The sequence below is a fragment of the Ruditapes philippinarum genome, unplaced genomic scaffold, assembly GCF_026571515.1.
Source record: "Ruditapes philippinarum isolate M1 unplaced genomic scaffold, ASM2657151v2 ctg6718_1_1_1_1, whole genome shotgun sequence".
Classification (NCBI taxonomy): domain Eukaryota; kingdom Metazoa; phylum Mollusca; class Bivalvia; order Venerida; family Veneridae; genus Ruditapes; species Ruditapes philippinarum.
Window position 1 is genome coordinate 7,333 of NW_026863820.1, and position 20,403 is coordinate 27,735.

The 20,403-nt window shown below is 30.9% G+C and overlaps 1 protein-coding gene across 3 annotated transcripts; it reads right to left on the reverse strand.

Moving 5' to 3' along the window:
• Positions 1 to 451: 451 nt before the first annotated feature.
• On the reverse strand, positions 452 to 19,845 carry LOC132723417 (suppressor of lurcher protein 1-like). 3 transcript variants are annotated; one of them, XM_060708133.1, is made up of 8 exons: positions 19,168 to 19,845; positions 13,905 to 13,940; positions 10,409 to 10,604; positions 9,495 to 9,688; positions 8,880 to 8,921; positions 5,900 to 6,062; positions 3,599 to 3,798; positions 452 to 3,174 (listed from the first exon to the last, which is right to left on the reverse strand). In XM_060708133.1, exons 1-8 carry the CDS (start codon positions 19,250 to 19,252, stop codon positions 3,017 to 3,019), a joined length of 1,074 nt encoding a protein of 357 aa, XP_060564116.1. In that variant the 5' UTR covers positions 19,253 to 19,845; the 3' UTR covers positions 452 to 3,016. The 3 variants fall into 3 exon arrangements, with proteins under 3 accessions (XP_060564116.1, XP_060564115.1, XP_060564117.1); XM_060708132.1 differs by lacking the exon at positions 5,900 to 6,062 and adding an exon at positions 5,112 to 5,283 and having other exon boundaries at positions 19,168 to 19,838; XM_060708134.1 differs by lacking the exons at positions 5,900 to 6,062; positions 13,905 to 13,940 and adding an exon at positions 5,112 to 5,283 and having other exon boundaries at positions 19,168 to 19,837.
• Positions 19,846 to 20,403: the final 558 nt, after the last annotated feature.

Genomic DNA, 20,403 nt, shown 5'->3' on the forward strand with positions numbered 1-20,403 from the left:
CAATTCTATGAGCTGTTCTAATGAGATGCAAACCACACAACAATAGCAAGCAGTTTTGGATGCCAGAAACCATCTTGGCAAATGTCTCTGCGCAGCTCCGGTTGTATTATAGATACATTATAACTATTTAAACTGTACATACGATAAGGCAATGCTTAAAGAGCTATAGATATTCACTGTAGCTAAACTGAACGCATTTTATAAGCATTGAAAAAATTGTCGAGAAAATTCATTTCATTAAAATAGGGGGTTGTGTTTTATATTACATTTTTGGTGCCTTTGAAGTAAAACTGTTCTTAACATATAATTTATTCTTCAAAATGTTACTGTGTAATTTATTCTTCATAATGTTATTGTGTCTCAACATTAAAGTAAACTAATAATGCTTTCATACAAAATGAAAACTCATTCTAATCATGACGCCGATGAATCTCTTAAAACAAAGAACAAATACCTTTTTATTATAATTTAATAAAACTCATACACCATACATTAAATAAAGTCATATGAAACAATAACATATACTAGCATAGCAATCAGTCATTGTTAATATTTACAATGAAACAACTTAAATGTTCATGACTGAAAGAAAATTACCCAGAAATATAGAGACATAGAAATAACTAAAGCTGAACGCATTTGTAATGACAATATGAACATATTTATCATTTGCATAAAACATATGTATCGTGTTGCACCTCGCCAACACGACCACTATCATACAACACGACCACTATCATACAACACGACCACTATCATACAAATGCTATACAGACACAGCATTATTTTTAAAATCTTTTAATTAATATAAAATGTAATAGAAATGTATATTCAATAAGTATTATCATTGGATAGAAAAAAACTTTACACGTTTTCTTTAAAATACTTCACTTTCAAACAGAATGCAATAAATTCAAACATTCAATTATAAATTCTATAACAAATGAACAATTAATTTACAAACAAAAAGCCAGACAGTGAACAATCGCCTTGCAAATTAGCATGTGACCGTTCCAATGCTTGAGTTACAAATGACTTAATAGAAAAAAAAAAACTGACCTACAAGTTACTGAGGAAGAACCAGACGGAATGTAACATAATAAGCTTTTTTATAATTCATTGTATACTGCAATGTTTCATGAAATAATGCATACAGTAAACTGTAAATAACAACTCTTTATTTATGCACAAAGAAGATCTGGCGTTAAAGAAGTGTTAACGTGAAATGAACATTTTAGCGTATTGGTATCTTTCTTTTTCAATTGTGAATTATTGCATTCATATTTTTCGAGCACGTGACATTCTTGCACGTTTTTAATATGCATGACTAAGGGTGCCATGTAAAATATTACTGAGATAAATACTCCTATATTTTCATTTTAATAAAAATCTGTCAAACAATATCATACTAGCATGGCAAATGCATGTCTAAAACTGTGTTTGGTTTTTGTAGAAGTTGTTAACTATTATGCAATAATAACGATAAAGCACATTTTGGATGCATTAATATCATCATAAGCCCTCAGAAATTTGAAATCCCAGTTCTTCTTGAGATCATATTGCATATGTTTCAAGACAGGGATATTTTTATTTCATAATAAATCTGTCAGTATTTTTTCGAACGAACAAGAGGTCCGACCAACATGGGTAATGCAATTATAAGTTCAATTAAAGCAAATATAATAAGTGTTTTTTTTTTCTCAATCATAATAAGTGAAAAACATGCACGTTTACAATACAGTATAATAAAAATTGTGATTCGGAAACGTTTAAAGTATTTCCGAAAAATAGCATATTTTAGGCCTTTCTATAATAATAACTTGTAACAATTTTAAGAGATACCCTCCCTTTTCTCAGACTGAAATTCTCCATTGCCTGTCGTACTATTTGAACATTTATATCTAATCTAAAATCATTGATCAATGCATATAATTTGAAAATAGATTTACAGTCGGTTGGTTTAAAATCAACATCAAGTTTTAATAAATATTATAGAACTTCACAATTAAATACATTTACTTTAAAACATTCTTTCACCCGTTATATATTTAAAATGTAAATATTGTCGATTCCTTTATTTACATTTATAAAATTATTGACTTAATGTATGTCACTAATTATATAAATATTCAATATAACATACATAAAACAACTTCCCATGAATACATTAACATTCATCCTAAACTTGACTCAAGGAAATTTATAGGGCGCACACCAGATTACATTTAATATAATGCGGTATATATAGCCCATGTTCCATAAACACATTATATAGAAAAATCTGCATTGATAGTCTTGCGTTGTTATATTTATTTTGTGTACATCAAATAATTAACAATCGATATTGGCGGGTTTTTTCACTAAGTTGTTTTCCTCAATTTCTTAGCAAATCCGAGTGTGGCATCAACTTTCCATAGAAATATAAGTAAAGTAAAAGAATGTTTGAATATTAATGTTTTCTTGTAATTAATTGAGTATTCTATATTTACAAATTATAAGATAATATAATTTTACTTATAACGTACTAATGACAAGACACGGTAGAAAATATGGATAATTCTGTACCATTAATCATGAAGAAGTGTGTACGTTGCTGATACTTGTATGAGAATGATCAAATGTGTATGCAGTATAAGTCAATAGATCCAAATGTCCCGAAAGTAATGACTTATTTACAAGAGAAGTATGCAATTCCTATCAAGCCTTTTCATGGACATCGTTTGTCACAATGCACTTAACTGTCACGACTATTTTTGATTCTTTTTATTTCATGCATATATGTCATGCAATGGCAGTTTTGTATGAAATACCTATCACGACAACCAACAATTTTAAGACACTGTGATATGTATATCGTGAGTTTAAACTGCATACATCAGTTCAGGAATGTCTATCATTGGCTCCCTTTAATTTGTTTTTGTTCCCATTCACCACCAGCATGAACTTCGCCCTTGCATAAAGAGACTGTTTCAGTGCGCCATCGTCCTCCATTATGCACACTTGGTAAGTGTTGAAGTCAGAAAACGTTGAGTAAATGATCTATCACAGACTTGTAGAATAAAATGATTGTACATGTGGTAACGAGTACATGGGTTTGTATCCTTGAACCAGTATTAAGGCGATCGTTTCGTGGTGTCGCACTTAATGTCGTAGGTTTGTCCGGATCTGACGATCCTGTTTGAATTGAAATAAATAAATATGAGCCGCGTCACGACAAAACCAACATAATGGCTTTGCGACCAGCATGGATCCAGACCAGCCTGCGCATCCGCGCAGTCTGATCAGGATCCATGCTGTTCGCTATCAGTTTCTCTACTTGTAAAAGGGCTGGTAAGCGAACGGCATGGATCCTGATCAGACTGCGCGGATGCATGCTGGTCGCAAACGCACTATGTTGGTTTTGTCGTGACGCGGCTCAAATAAATAAATATGTCATTTAGCTGTAGCTATAGGAAAATTAAATAAATTATCTTCTTATAACTGAAGAAATAAAAGAACAAAGAACGTAGCTAATAATAACAAATATTTATACTTCATGTGTGTATGTGTTTGTATATTGAATATTTTCATATATATATAATATTCAGTTATTGCTAACCTTTTTTGAATTTGTAGGTCCCTTTGAACCCAGTTGCATCAAACTTGTTGTTTGATTTGAACGTGACACGGAAAAATGCAGCATCAGAGGTGACTGGATCATACTGTGGTCGGTTGCCACAGTAACGCGGCAATTTCCTGTCTCGTGTGTCGAGAAAGTTAGAAAACTCAACATAATCGCTGTCAGTTGGGTTATCACACCTGTATAAATAATCACAGATATATTTAATACAATGATAAAAGTACAAGCCTATAATATAATGCTCATGAAATCAAAATCCATATTTACGTTCAAACAACATCATAAGAATATGTTATGTGGTCAATAAAATTGCATCATGTTTTCACAAAGCTGGAGTACATGATCAAAAGAAATTTTTATTAATTTATGATCGATCTTGTCATAAAAACTAGCATGTGTTCCATAACAAATAAGAATATCATTAGAATCTTTCCTCACATATACTGTATAAACAGTTTTAAAGAATCTTATGTCTATCAATGACATATTATATAATGCAAAACCATGCTTTTTTATGAAACGAAAATTGTTGATACATTAATATAATGAAAAAATATAATGAAAAAACAATAATTTTGGCGTAATTCTTTATAATAGTAATATTGAACTACACACAGAAAACAATATCGATTTACAACAAATAGCAAGATCACTACGATATATGACAACAATTCTTGCTCATTAATTAAAAAATAATGAAATTAAATCACAGCTAGTTGAATATTGGTATTACGTATGAATGTCAGGAAAGAATAAGGTATTCTGAATGTCCTGCATGTGAACTAAATAACTTTTATCGACATGATATATACATCTTCCACAGAAAAATGCAAATGATATAGAAATAATATTGCATTTAACTACTCCAAGTCAATCTTTAACTTAAGAGATAATACAAAATTTTGAATTTGAATAATGTTTGATATTCTTGTGAATATTTGAAGATTTACAAAGAGAAAGTAAAGTCAAAGGTGTAATATATATTGTGAATCACATACAATTCAGCTTAGCATTAGGTATTAAAGCATACCAATTGACTACTTTAAGCATTAATATGAGCCGCGTCACGACAAAACCAACATAGTACGTTTGCGACCAGCATGGATGTTCGCTATCAGTTTCTCTACTTGTAACAGAGTTGGTAAGCGAACAGCATGGATCCTGATCAGACTGCGCGGATGCGCAGGCTGGTCTGGATCCATGCTGGTCGCAAACGCACTATGTTGGTTTTGTCATGGCGTGGCTCATATGTTCATGTTATCAGAACTTCAGACACTTTCAGCATACTGTTGTAACGACATAGTTGCCATGGTAATGTGAACAAAATGAGCAAATATAGACTTCAACTGCACTGGTAATGGTTACAATACCAATTCGATGAATCAAGGTACCGTCCTCTTTCATTCTGTTTAAAAATATTTCAGCAGACGTAGGGAACTATATTACAGTACAATGCACCTTTCACATGCCAGGTTAGTCGTCATTACTTTACCTTGGAATTATTCCATCTACATAGAATTCTGGAAATTCGATCTCGACCGTCTCTTTTAGTCTGCCAGTGAAAATATATTGGCACATCGTATTTCTAGGATATGGACCCCCGTAATTCGGGGACGTGAAAAACCCAGTAGTATGTAATGTACTGCGAAACATGAAAGTGCAGACTGCAAAAGAAACATAATACGGTGTGTCACAATTTGCAGGCAAAACTAAAAAATATGCAACTGCCTTGTCCAGGAGGCCTAGTCCTTCCCTGTCCATGTTGAAAGAACGTTGCTTATGCCAGAGCCAGCCTGCGTGGTGATTAGATTGTGTGCAAAGTGTTGAAACTTGGACCTGGTGAATCAAGTCCGTAATGAAAGAGCATTCCAAATGACAATATTACATACTGAATAAGTGAAACATCTAAAAAAGATAACTCTTACTGACGCGAATATACATAAGAAAAGTTACCCATATTTTAATTTGAAAAATGAATAAAAAAATACTTATAAAATCGAAATGACTTTCAGATGTGATATTGCCATTTTGAAGGAAGGTCCACTGTTTACAATACAATTTATACATGCACTAAGTATTGGTTGCAAACGTCTACGTCTAAATATGCATCTCTGCAAGCAGGAATCGTAAGCATGCCATGTTAAACTTATAGAAATATAATTTGAGAACACCGATAGTTTATTCTGAAATATAAAAAAATCAAAATGGCGGAGATGCATATCGTGCACACAGGACAAAAGAGAGACTACTCCGGACAAGGAGAAGCGTACAGTTACCTACCCTTTCACGTCAAAATCGCTAAAATTAATGACGATGATTTCTTTCTCAGGAACACCTCTAAATATATATTCACATTCCATATTGTGTGGATATTTACCAGGATAGTTAGGTGAGGTAAATATCCCCTCAGATGCCCGAGTACTGTAGAACTCGAAAGAGCACACTACAATCATAATAGAATACACATATATTTTTTAATTCAAATATACCAATTAACGTTTTGCCAAAACCATTCACGGTGTTCCTTCAGTAACCTATGCAAATTTGCATGTGATACAAAGACATGTATTCATTTTGTTTACTGGTTTTCGACTAAAGCCTCATGGCACATATGTACGGTAGTTTTTCTAACTAAATTCAACTCACGTCAAATTTCAATCATTTTGTTATAAAAAAAAAACAACAACATATTTTCATTTCCTATTTTGGAAAGGAAGAAAAAAATTTAATGGTTAAAAATGAAAATCAGTTTCTGCTCAATAACTGGGGTACCATTTAATAGATAAATACAGAATCCCTAAAGAAAGTCCAAAACGGCAAAATTAAAAAATCGGTTTGATTGAGCCTGTTTATGGACAGCACTGGAAAAGTGCAAGCTGCTGTCCACGCCCCTTGCACCGGCTTAAGCAGTATTCAACATTTAAATATGTAATGGTAATATTTTTAATTTAGAATCATCCGCAGATATGCTCATACGGCGGTGATCATGGAACTTTCAATGTGATAAGTTAGTGTCATTCCAGAAAAAGCGGCGTATGGTCCCCAAGTAAAAACATGCATCTGCCCTAAACAAGAAAACGATGGGCGGAACTAAACAGAATGGAATTTTGAAAGAGGATCTGAGGTTATGAAGCCTGCATATCACAGATAAGCTGTCAAAAGACAAAGTAAAAAAGCAGGCAACATATCCTAAGGGTGATTCAACATTATTCAAGTAGGAATATTGGAACCACCCAACTAGAAAATGCCAAAATTTTAAAACTAAAAATACCACAAACACAACAATAATGTCGTGCTAAACAATCTTTAAGGATCGAAAATATAACACCATTGATTAAATGCACGGGGAGACTTTTTACAGCCGCCACACGGCACAAATAACACGGATGTGACCATAAAATAGATAAATACAGAATCCCTAAATAAAGCCCAACACGACAAAATTGAAAATGTTGCAGGCTCGGTTTGATTGAGCCTGTTCATAGACGGCACTGGAAAGTGCAAGTTAGTAATCTATATAATGTAGATTTCAATACTTAATAAACGCAAAAAAGAAAACAAACAAAAACAATATTTTTGCATAATGATAAATATACTTGTTCGGACCTTATCACCAGTAATCATCATGCACAAAGAGCAAAAACCCTGACGTTTTGATTACTTTAATCAAATGGATCTTATTAAAACAGTATATATTTGGCCAGTGTTAGCGTTTATCTGAAGTTTATCATTTTTTATCCAGTTTAGTGACAGGCAAGACTACCGTATGAAAAAATCAAAACGACAAACAAACAAAACAATAAAAAAGAGAGAAAACAAACAATATCATTGTTAAACTATATCACATGTTTAAACATATCTTTCAACATATAATTTAAGACCTAATTCAGAATACATGACTATAGACTTTGTACCATTTCGATGAAAATGAAGAAGTATATACTCGGTTTCTATGATATCACGGGTTCTATGATATCACGGTATTTACATTTTCTGTGACTGCTAATACAAGCAACACACGCTGATGCTAATATCTTTTAAACTGGCACACTCAATTCATTTTCAAACAAATTAACTTAAAAAAATAAACTTGTCATTTTTAATGGGCAGGAATGTTTTGCCAGTATACCTGTCGGCTATATGGACAACGCCATGTTTGTTCTCGAAAACATGAAAATTACCTACTCAGTATTGGTTTTCCTAGGATTAAAATTAGAAACCGCATCGCTTTCAAAATAATGAAAGCTCGCCAATGATTGGTTGTTTGAAAGACCAGGAGAAGGTGATTACCTATGGGTAATTGTCAGATTCTAATGTAAATCCTAATGTATTTAGGAGCTGATTGTAATCAGATTGCTTCCAATTGTTAACGATAATAAAATGTAAAGACATGCAGATGAATCAAATTATATGTATAATATGTCTTCATTATCGTGGTATTTTTAAAAGATTTATTTCGTAAGTGCGCTTCATGTCTTAATAACGTATGCAGACATATTTCAGTCAATCAAATTGAATATTCTCTGCAGAATCAAAATCAAACAGTGTGCAAAGTTGCAAATCAATTGTTCGTACCATAATGCATGTCTTTGTGTCTTGCTGCAATAACTTGTCAAACATGTGATAACATTTTTATTCTATGTTATAGTATTTGCTAAAACATTTGTATTTATTAATTGCAGGATTACTAAAATGGTTAAAACTGCGTTAAAAAGTGTAACATTCCATTGCTCTGTAAAAAATCCATCTTCTCATGCCACTAATGATATAAAATGTAAATCGCATTAGTAATATTATTACATGCGCGCAGCTGCAAGCTGTAGCTGGAAATATCTGCCGAGATTAAGAAATGGATTAATATATATTTTATCAATACTGTGATTTCGCAAAAAACACCTAACTTCAAGTTTAGGATTTAAGGATTCAGTTTTTTTAAATGTTAAAAATTTATCCCAAATTTAATGATAAATGAGATACACGCAGCAAATAATAACAAAAAAAAACAACAACCATTGTTGGTACTTCATATGGATGTTTTGTTGTAGATGCCCAAATAGAAGTAAAGTTTAAGTCACCAAAATGTTTAAAATAATCCTTATTTTTGTCAATTTGCAAGCCGTAGAAACTTACTTTTATGATACCAAGAAGAGTTATATGATGGCCAATTATATCAGAAAAGGACTAAATTATTTTTAAGCATTCCTGTTTTTATAACTAAATATCACCTAATTCACAATACTTTTTATAATGTTTTATTTACCTCCTCTGTCGTCCTGTATACCTCCTCCTTGTACTCCAAAATCTGCAAATATTGATATGAGCCGCGTCACGACAAAACCAACATAATGGCTTTGCGACCAGCATGGATCCAGACCAGCCTGCGCATCCGCGCAGACTGATCAGGATCCATGCTGTTCGCTATCAGTTTCTTTACTTGTTATAGAGAATGTAAGCGAACAGCATGGATCCTGATCAGACTGCGCGGATGCGCAGGCTGGTCTGGATCCATGCTGGTCGCAAACCCACTATGTTGGTTTTGTCGTGACACGGCTCAATTTATTGATTGCTTAAACATAAAAATCATTACATTTATTGTAATGTAATAAAAACATAATCAATACAAGTTCTCGGGCGCTGAGATGCATCAGGCATGTTTGTACTATATTTCATGAACGTTTGACATATATCTTAGTTAAATTTAAAATGACAAACTTTCACAAATTTTTGGAATGTTTATGTCGGACATTTGATTTTATGATCTCAAGAGATTAAACTTGTATATCGCATAATATCATGACTTTAGACATTAATGCAAGTTATCAGGTCTTTATGTTGATTGCTATATATATATACACATATTTAAACAAATGTTTACCTGTCCTAAAACTGAATTCCATTCTAAAACCTGAGTTACTGTCTTTTTGAGTGTTTTGACTTCTAAAGACGACCTTCATCTTCTGACCGCTGGACATTAATTGTGTTGGGTGCTTCTTTCCACAGAACTGCTCCAGCTGTTGCTCTTCATCATCTTCGTAGGTGTACACTGTAATACTATCCTGACTTGGGCAACTGTTATTTAAATAGAATTAAGCAAAACAAAACATTTAAAAGCATTTAGATTACAATTAAACTAACCTGCTAGAGTGAATAACAATAATTTGAAACTAAAAACATAAACTAAAATATCTAGATAAAGGGCTCCTAATATATACATATGTTTAAAATCATTAATCAATGAACAGATAATATATAGTCTCTCATTATTTTTTTTCGTTTAAGACACATGAAATTTTGTGATTTTGATCATAGTGAAACAGAACCCCTAACATTCTGCACTGCTGAACAACGTACATGTTCGTTTCTCTTACAATATTTATTTGTCTTATATCTAGTACAGTGCACTTTTTATTATACATATGCAAAAAAAATGAGAAAACGTTTTTTTGAAGTATCAAAGTCAGCATATGTTATGAATTTGGAAGGAGCCTATAATTAATCTTCAGGTAGCATGGTATAATTTTGCAATAGAACAGGGAGAACTTAGGCATCTGAGAAAAATAAAGCTTAACTTCATTTTCAGTCTTCTAAAAATTACTAACAGCTTTAAAAATTTCAAAAAGGGTTTAAAATCTAACAGCAATTTATTTTTTATAAAACAGTATCATAGCAAATAGATTACACCAATTAGATTGTTTGCGTCTTTTTCGACAGTCACACATTTCAATTACAAAGTTGCTAATCCTTTGAGGGATAAACACACAAAAAGTAACCTTTTAAAACGCTACTTACCCAAACGGGTCATCTGGATCTCCAGCTGAATAATAAAGGTCTACATCTGTAAATTTTAACTGTATTCTTTCTTGACCCTCTGCATTGAATATATAATGGCATATAATACCGGAGGAGTAAGAGTTCGGATAGTCAATACTTGTAATAGTTCCATTCTTTCTGTCCTTACTGCTTATACTCTCGTTGCATTTCAGAACTGAAAATAGATGATATAAATAGTTTTATTATTTTTTAGCTATTTTAGTGGTGAAGACGGTTTAAATGTAGAAACAACATGATATATCAATTCTTCTGCATGAAGAGTGACAGCACTTATGTTTTGATAAGCTTAAAAAACAATGAGCTTTCTTATGGCAAGCAACCTCAATTAATTATCAGCAGGCGACATTTAATAGAGAACAATATATTATCATAATCAACAGTCATCAAGTCACATTCAGAGTTTAAAAAGCTTTATTTTTGGAAGGCTATAAAATTACTGGAATAATAATAGATACAGACGACAAAGTTTTAGAAGTAAGTGTAGTTGGCACTATGCTGTCTACTGCAAAACACTCTAAATTTGCTCGAAGAGACATGGTGTCAATAAATTTTTATAATTCCATTGAGAATAATGTGCAGTAATAAAGCAAATTTGACAAAGATATTTTAAATGTGAACAGTAATAATTCTTGATATATGCTATTAGTAAATAAACACTATATATATATGTTTGCTTACTCATCACGTATTTGATAAGTCTTTTAAGATGCATGAGATAACAATAAATAGCAACATTTGCTTAAAGTGTAAATCAATTCAATCTTATTTTTCACTTGGTATTCTTGTAAAATGGGATAACCTGCTTATGCTTCACTCTATGTAGAACTGACAATTCTGTATCAAGTTACAGATTTGTTGAAGTGTTTGCTTGTTTTGAAACTGATGTGACTATAATATTTGCCCTTGGGACAAGTGATGAATCCGGGAAATATAATATCATTTCTGTCAAGCAATAGAGGAGAAATTTTGTCGAAAACACTAGATGTGTTTAACAGACTCCTCATTTCAACAATCAATATCGAAATTTCATTATACAGACTTGACATGTTCATATGAGGTTTACACGTATTATAACGGGGTGACAAATCGATGCGAACAATATCATGGATGACACTTCATGTAATTAGTAATATATTATAACATAAATTCACATAATAATATCATTGAAAAATGTGTGTTTAAATATTTAGCATAACGTTTTGAAAGTGAATATAACTGTTGATATAATACAGATACTGGGTGAGTTGAACGTAGACCGACAAACGGTTGTCGTTTATATGTAGTTTATAATAAGTTAGTCTTAATATTTTGTTTGACAAAATTAAGAGACAAAAGTCAGTTTTAAAAATATACCCTGAAAATGATATCAATATATATATTTGAATATAAATGTGCTCATATGAATACGATATAGAGACAAAATCTAACTAGGCAATTACTAAGAATAAACATCATATAAATTATAACATTATTCGTTAGCATGTTTATGAAGCAAAATAGTGTATTCATTTATATGCTAAGGGCAACATAAACCAATATTAAGATAAACACAAATATTTATGTCCAAAATCATATCTTGCCTATAATGGAAGACATTTCGTAATATGGGAAGTTTTACATGTACCTTAGGGTAAACTTCCCAACTGTTTCTAAAATATTAGATACTTGTAATATTTAAGTTATAATTTGTCTGCCGGGGGTAAAAGTTGTTTTGAAAATCATTTGTATGTTTACTTTGTATATTTCTTTGTAAGAAACCTTGATATATTAGGAAAAAATCCTGACTTGGTTAAATTGGTTTGTATAGAAGCAAATTCCATGTATTTAGCTTCTTCTTGTAAAAATATCATGTTTTCCTATGTCTTGTTAATGAATTAATTGTTAATGTTAATTGGACTTAAGTTTATACCATCTAGATCAATTATATTTATTATTAGAGAAAAATTAAAGTAATACAATATTCTACATGATGATTTGATACTACAATTGCAATGTGCCAAAAGTGTGTACAACTTCAGGTTTAATAGTACAAATGCGTCAATTCTTTTAATATAACAATTTAATAAAAACTGGCATTTATGTTTTCAAATTCCTTTAAATTCAGAAGGGCCTAAATTGCATCTTCAACCTAAATAGACAGACAAACCAAATGGAAAAGGAAACTCTATCTGTATTATTGCATTAGGCATAATCTAAACAAAAATCTTAATTCCAAACTACCAGTTATCTCTTTTCAACTGGTTGAGTAAGATAAACTGAGATTATTTTGAAAATATCATAAACTTGGGAACAGTGTAATATCTCCATGCAACATTTTTTAAAACAAGAATCGATTTGACATAAAATGTAAACGTATATTAACTTAATCGGCAGATGAAAACTCATCATATTTTCCCAAAATCTCAAATATTGACGACATAATATGATTATAAAAGCCAAAACCCCTGAAAAGCTTTAGTACTTGCACGAACAAAACGCATCACCAAATGATTATTCCCTAGCTAAACATTAAATAAGCCTCAACGGAAACATTTCTATTGAAATAAATGAACGAACTGGAAAAGTATTAAAACGTTATTGTTCGCTGTCACGAAAAACAATCAAATTGTTAGACGGAAAAACTTAAAAGGCAGGTAATCTAATAAACAAATTAAAACTCTCTGGAGAGTTATAAAATGTTAGAAATGCAACCATAGCTTGAAAACAGCTCAGATAGTATAACATGAAACATTTAACCTAAAATAACGCTTGTTTATATATATCAGAAATACAAGTTACATTATGAATTATGCAAAGAGTATTTCTAATAAAATTGATGCTGAAAAATAGTTGACACATCTCATTTACCCTTATAGATATTTACTTTAATTGGTACGTTACATATTGAAAATCACATGAAGGAATGAACATAATTTCTTTTGTAAAGTCTAGATTAATTAATTAGTAGCTGTTAAAACTCTGCAAATCTAACACACATATACAATGTTATATGATAAGCTGAACTCTCATGCAGTTTAACTATAAGGCCAAAAACCAAAGACGGTCTGTCTGTATGTAGCATAACTCTCTTGTGAAATGACTTAAAATTAACATACGTAAGGGATGTATTTAACATACGTAAGGGATGTATAAAGAAAAAAATACATATCGATGTAAACGGCTGTCACTTAAGGTTTGGTAAAACCATAAATTATTACCAACCATATACTATCATTATGAGTTGTACTAAGATAACTTTCATTCGCTTTGCAATCATATAAGAACAACAAACTCGCATATTGTTTAACCAAATGTCCTTAAACCACTAGCTCCAAACATGCAAATGTAATTCAAACTTCCTGATGTTATATTTTTTTTTATTTTATTTTTTATTTTACAAGGGATCGTATAGAATCAGACTCATCTTTTGTTTTCGGCTAAAATACAAAGCTTTAACATCACAAAAATTGTTTACTTATGTATGGGAATTTCTTTATCATCGCCGAGGTATCTGCAAAAGATATTGCATTCAAGAAATTCCTAAAAATTTAAATGAACAACATGATTCAATCTCCTAGATTTAACTTCTTTAAAATAAGTTATTGCTAACTTTTGAAATTTGAAATGAAATAAGCAGACCTAATACATCATACATGTATATACTGAACCTAATTTCATGTTTTAAGGTTTATATGGATATATATTCAAGTCATTTTTTGATGTGATGAAAATGATTTCAATTTGATACTTCTGTTTGCAAAATGTTTCATTTTACGTTCTGCTAATAAATAAGAAAGTATTATACATAAATTTTATGGAAAGCAGATTTCAATCCTTATAAATGTTAAGAGCAAAACTGAAACAATTGTGTATTTTTTCACTTTAACATTCGTTATATTATTTGAAACTTGAACATTGTTTAAATTCGTTTAACAATATTTTAAAAAGACTAAGTATGTACTAAGAATTTCTATGCGTCCATTTGGATTGCTTGGCTATTATTAATATTCATTATGAACTTACATGTATTAAGTTTGAAACAAACCTCTGTACAAACATTGTTTCAGAATGATCAGTCATCGTTTCTTTTTTTGGACTGCATTACTTTAAAATATACTGATTTCGAATGAAACTTAGTAGTAGGAACATTCATATATAACCGTTTAATATTATGAAACCTTACACTGTATACGTCGGTGGCTTTCTTTCTTCATATATATGTAAACAAAATCAACCAGGTTAATAACCATCGCACATTTGTGTGTGTATTATACGATAAAGAAAAACTTCCTGGCCGATCTTTCCGTTGAACAAATTGATCTTCTTTACGCTAATTAATAACCAGGGACTTCTAGTAAATGACAAATTGAGTGCCTTCACATGTCTAAATTACCGTAAAATAACCGATCTCCCTTAAATCAATATCTGGTTCTTTAGTGTTTGCAGAAGAGTAACACTCTGCTAAAAGGTAATATTACAAGATGAAAATGTTTTATAGTGTAATGATGAAAAACATATTAAATGCTTTCATTTTGCATCTTTTATTATTGTTTGCTTTAAATTTCAAGAAGAAAAGTCTTTCTTTTAACTAATTTTACTTTTAGTAAGTTGTTGTGTTTTTATTTTCGGGCATAGCATTTTATTATAGCATATAATTTACAATATTAAACCACTATAACATTTACTTGTCGGATTTTTTAAACCACTTAAGATTTTTTTTATCGAACAGTAAATGCCACGTGTTCCAAATGAACCGGTTAACATTAAGACAGTTGTACTTCCATTAATATAGTACAAAATGTGATACAATTTCACAGATTCTGAAGAACTTTAAAAAAACTTCATTGAAAGGTTAAATTCAAAACACGCCTTTCTTTCAAATGTAAAGTAAAATGAACAACACCTTTTATGTCCAAACAATTCTAAAAATATCAAGAACCGATAACTTAATCAATTTTATGTCTGTGTTGAAAATTGAATTATAAATCATTTCGTTTTTGTTTCGATTATCTTCTGCCTCCATTATTGAAGAGCGAGCTTTGATGGATATTTTAAACATAGAGCAAACTACATTAGAAAGGTTGAGACAAATCGCACGGGACTTCAATTTATCTGAACCGGTTGATATAGTTACAATTACGAGACTCACATTGTCTGTCTACAAACATGGCAAATATGGAATTTTTTAATAAACAAGACACAGAAAAAAGGCAGGTAAAAAAGAGTCGTAGATATTTAACAAAATTTAATATATTTAAGAAGACACCATTTTGCATTTAAACGTTAATATTTACATAACTAACGTCGGTATTTATGAACATACATACATCAATTAAAAATATACATGCAATAAGAATAATAATGGGTTTAATAAACGAATGTACCGTTACAAAATAGCATTACCTTATTCAATGAAATGCATTGTAGCTAAATTGTATAACATGAGACCATTTGAAACTTTCTATACATGAAAACTGGAATATTTCTCTCCATATGAAAGAAGCTTTAAATTAGACCAGCGAGTTGATAAAGTGGGTGTGAAACTTTCTGACTTCAGACATTGTAAAGAAAAACATACGTCTAGCTTTACGTTTATGCTACAGAAAACATCGACTGAACAATTCAGTATGAAGTATTACACCAATGTTTTTCATCAAGACAACATGTTCCATATATGAGCCGTGTAACGACAAAACCAACGTAATGCGTTTGCGACCAGCATGGATCCAGACCAGCCTGCGCATTCGCGCAGTCTGATCAGGATCCATTCTGTTCGCTTACCAACTCTATTACAAGTAGAGAAACTGATAGCGAACAGCATGGATCCTGATCAGACTGCGCGGATGCGCAGGCTGGTCTGGATCCATGCTGGTCGCAAACGCATTATGTTGGTTTTGTCATGACGCGGCTCATATATGCATCCAAAACCAATTCGACGTAAGGTTATTTTCATGACAAGGGGCAGACATTTAATTTTCAAGCTTGTTGCATACAATAATTGACAAAAGCTGATAGCCTGTGTATAAAACAAATGGCATTTGGCGAAATTAGTATAGAACGCATTTTAAAGTTGATGTTTTGAACTCAGGATGTTTGTATGTTCTTAAATAAGTTTAAAAACATTACGCATTGCTACGTCAGTTTGAAAAAGAAGCCAATACTTATGTGTAGGTTGTACATGTAATAAATTATTATAGCACGTTTGAATATCAATTTATGAATTCAAAAGTCAGTAACATTCGATTTAAATATAAAAAAACAACAATAGTAGTTGTACAATTATAATAGTAGGAAACCATCACAATGATGCCTTTGATAAAAATGTTGATAAAATGAGTATTTTGACATTTGCAGGACGATAAGTTACATGTAGATTTTCCACACAACATCCAAACTTATAAAGGTTCTACTACCCTTTTATTGACAAAGCCTAAACACCACATGGCAAAATGAAATATATCTAACTTAAGAATAAACAAATACTGACTAACATCACTGTGGAAAATCAATATTTTGTCTTTTTACCAGGCAAGATCAGACCAAAAATATCAACATACTGGATATACAGACACTTTATTTATATAGCATTGGTATAATGTAAATCGTTGAATAATTGTTGGTTTCAGACCCCATAATGAAAATCCTCTTTACTCTCCAATGATAGCAAAATCAGTTTGGTCAAGGAAACCGAAATAACCCATTTAAATTGCAATCTTGAAATATGCTTTTTAAATTATATAGTGTCAGCAATGCCAGTTATATCATATGTCAAATACAATTCATTCAACTTTATTGTATTTCTTAAAATACTTTTATAATTTATGAATAATGCAATTACATTTTCAAATAATACCTTAGCTTTTTCCCACGAAAATATATAATTTTCTTTAATCAGGTGGCAAAATGAAACTTTCTGACTTTTACACACGCATGAAAATTTAGTGGGCTGATAATATTATGTTGACAAAACGTTCAAACGAGCAATAATACATGTGCAAATTGTTTATCCTAACAGGAATAAACTTCATGACTATGAACATAAGGTGTCAAAGTATAGTTTATACAGTATTTCTATGCTCCTTAGCATAATATAAAATACTTTTAAAATTAAGTTGTTTCTTACTAAACCAGTGTCTGAAAGTGTTGATATTAACACAAAAGCTTCTATGGAACACATTAAAGTGTGCGATAGCAATTTGGCTACAAGGCTTACTTCCATAAAAGTGACTATAAACAACATGTCTAGGCTTTACAGATTGACAGATTGTTATGGAAATCGAAATAGGTCGGCGCCATATCTCTGTGAATTTATCTGTAAATCCACTTCAATACATCACTTAAAACATAAAACCCAGAAATCTCGACAAGATGTCAGCAAATATCAAAAAAGAAATGCAATCTTAACTGATGTCCGATTTGTTGCATGTCATAAATTGACAGAATAAATTTAAGTTTCTTGACAAATTAAAGCGTAAAGACAACGAATATAGCTTATTGAACATTATAAATGACACATACACAGTTACTATAAATAAAAAGGCAAGACGTTACACCATGAAATTACAGCGAACTTTTAAGAACACCGAACATCCATTGATGGTTTTATTGAACATATCTGCACAAAGTTAATATTTCGAAAATGAGCATTATCGTGTGACAGAAAATTCAGCAAACTCACAGTAAGATTACAACATAATGTAAGATGAAACTAACATAACGTTTACAATTTACTTCAAAATGTATACTAATCCTGAAAATATTGACGTCAAAAAGTCTAATCATGTTAGCAATAACACTTTGAGACATAAAACATGCAAATATGAAACGGAAATGATGTAAGGCAGCAAATCATCAAAAGGAACGGTAAAAGTTAATAAATAAAAATATTTTATGGTGATAATATTCACAATGTGCAACAGTCAAATTGTTCAATGTGTCTCATGGTATGTTTACTTTAGCATAACTAATATAAAACATTAACATTCAAGTAAGTACATTTGGAATATATATATTTTTAATATGTCAGTTCACACCATGTTTCAAAAGTACAGATTATACATAATCATTTCATCTTTTTCATCGTCATCCAAATTTATACGGGAAAACCTTTAGTTTCCAAAAATATGAATCATACATTTGTCTGGCACCACTTCCATAGAAAAGGCTATAACATTTCCATTAAACCACATCCGTAACTTTACATTTAAAGAATAATTCAGAGATAATCATGTGTTGTTATATTCATAATTGCGCATTTCAATAATTGTCAAATTGCACATGAAGACAAAAGTGTTTTTAGTTTGGCAATATATTGCTGTGGAGAAGAATACAAGAGCCTAAGGTCATAAAGCTAGCTGACATCGTCATTTCTGTTTCACATTGATTTGTTATTGCAAATTATTATTTTGTATCATAATATATTATCTATTTTACATTTATAATACATGACGATAATGATTGATAAAATAAACGTTAATTTCTTTCATTTTATAATATCAAATAACATTAAATATTATGAGTTAATTTTATAACAGATGACCGTATGAAACAAAAGAAAAAAAGGACTTTGAAATTCATCTGACGTGATATTGTAATTACATTTTCGTATACATGTAGCATATTGCTAGAGAAGTAAAAACAAATTTAAAGTGACAAGTTTTGTCTGCTTCTCTTTAATAAATTTAGACATTTTACTTAGACGGAGAAATTATATAAACTTACATAAACTTTTTACTCACCTCTATTCTCATTTGTTCTGTAAGAATGTGCTTCAATCAAAATTAAGTGCAGAAATGTTCCAAAGAGTAAATCCACGCACTTCATTGTTCATATATACTATTGAATTTTTAAAGTTTAGCTATTTAATTTTTAAATCTATTTAGAGTGTAATTTATATTTGACTAAACAAATGCCGCATTATTATTTCGACATATTATTACATATTATGCTATCATCTGACCTTTAAGCTTTTAAAAAGAAAATGCTAAAGGAAGTTAGTTTACAATACGATATTGCTTTCATTACACAAACTCTTAAGTACACATAAATACTTCTTAAAAAATCATTAAGCTAACAAATTTCTCTCGAATTTCTATGTCAAACTTCTCCTTGATTACCATCCAAAACTCAAATCTCTACGCCACTACGGTCTCTTAAATACGAGCTAGTCCATATCGGCAGCTTTGCTACTCCGATATCCAATGCGAAATAAATCCTTCAACACTTCGTTCAAACGTCTTGAAAAAGACTTCGAATAAATGTGCTTTACTGACTTAAATATGAAACTCTCGCTAGTAGAGTGAAGTAAGTATAGATTAATCAAGTAGCAAATACTGCAATCTATGCAGCCTTTCTTCTATCCTCGTGCAATTCAATAAAGAGATTTGATGGATTCTTTATGAGGGAGAAACAAATACTGAGATAATTCTGGTATAGGTTTAATATCTAGCAAATAACTTTCATTGCGAAACAGAAGTATCATTTTATGCTAGCTACAAATTATATAAAACTGGAAAGGTCAAACTATGTATAATCTTGTGAATTTCTGAAATGCCAGATTATTTATGTATCATTTACTAACTTCCTTTTAAACAATACAAAGGTCGACAAAAAATGAAATGTCATATGTTACATCTAAACATGACTTTCAATGAACTTTTGACCTTAAGCATACCAGCCGTATTATAAATTTAAAAGTAAAAAATTACTTCCTAAAATAAAAAAGTAAACATAATTTCTCTTGTCAGAAGTAATATATAGATATGACTGTAAGCAGTTATAACTAATATTTAGACTAACAAGGTCTTTACACAATTAAAGGAATGCCGTCTAATATTTCATTCATAAATTCCTAGTGTCTTTTCATTGATATCATGTAAATCATCACAAATGGATTATTATAAAGAAACATGAGCAATGTTTATACAGATTCAGTTAAATATGGCGAACTTGAATGTTTATACAAAAGTCTTCAA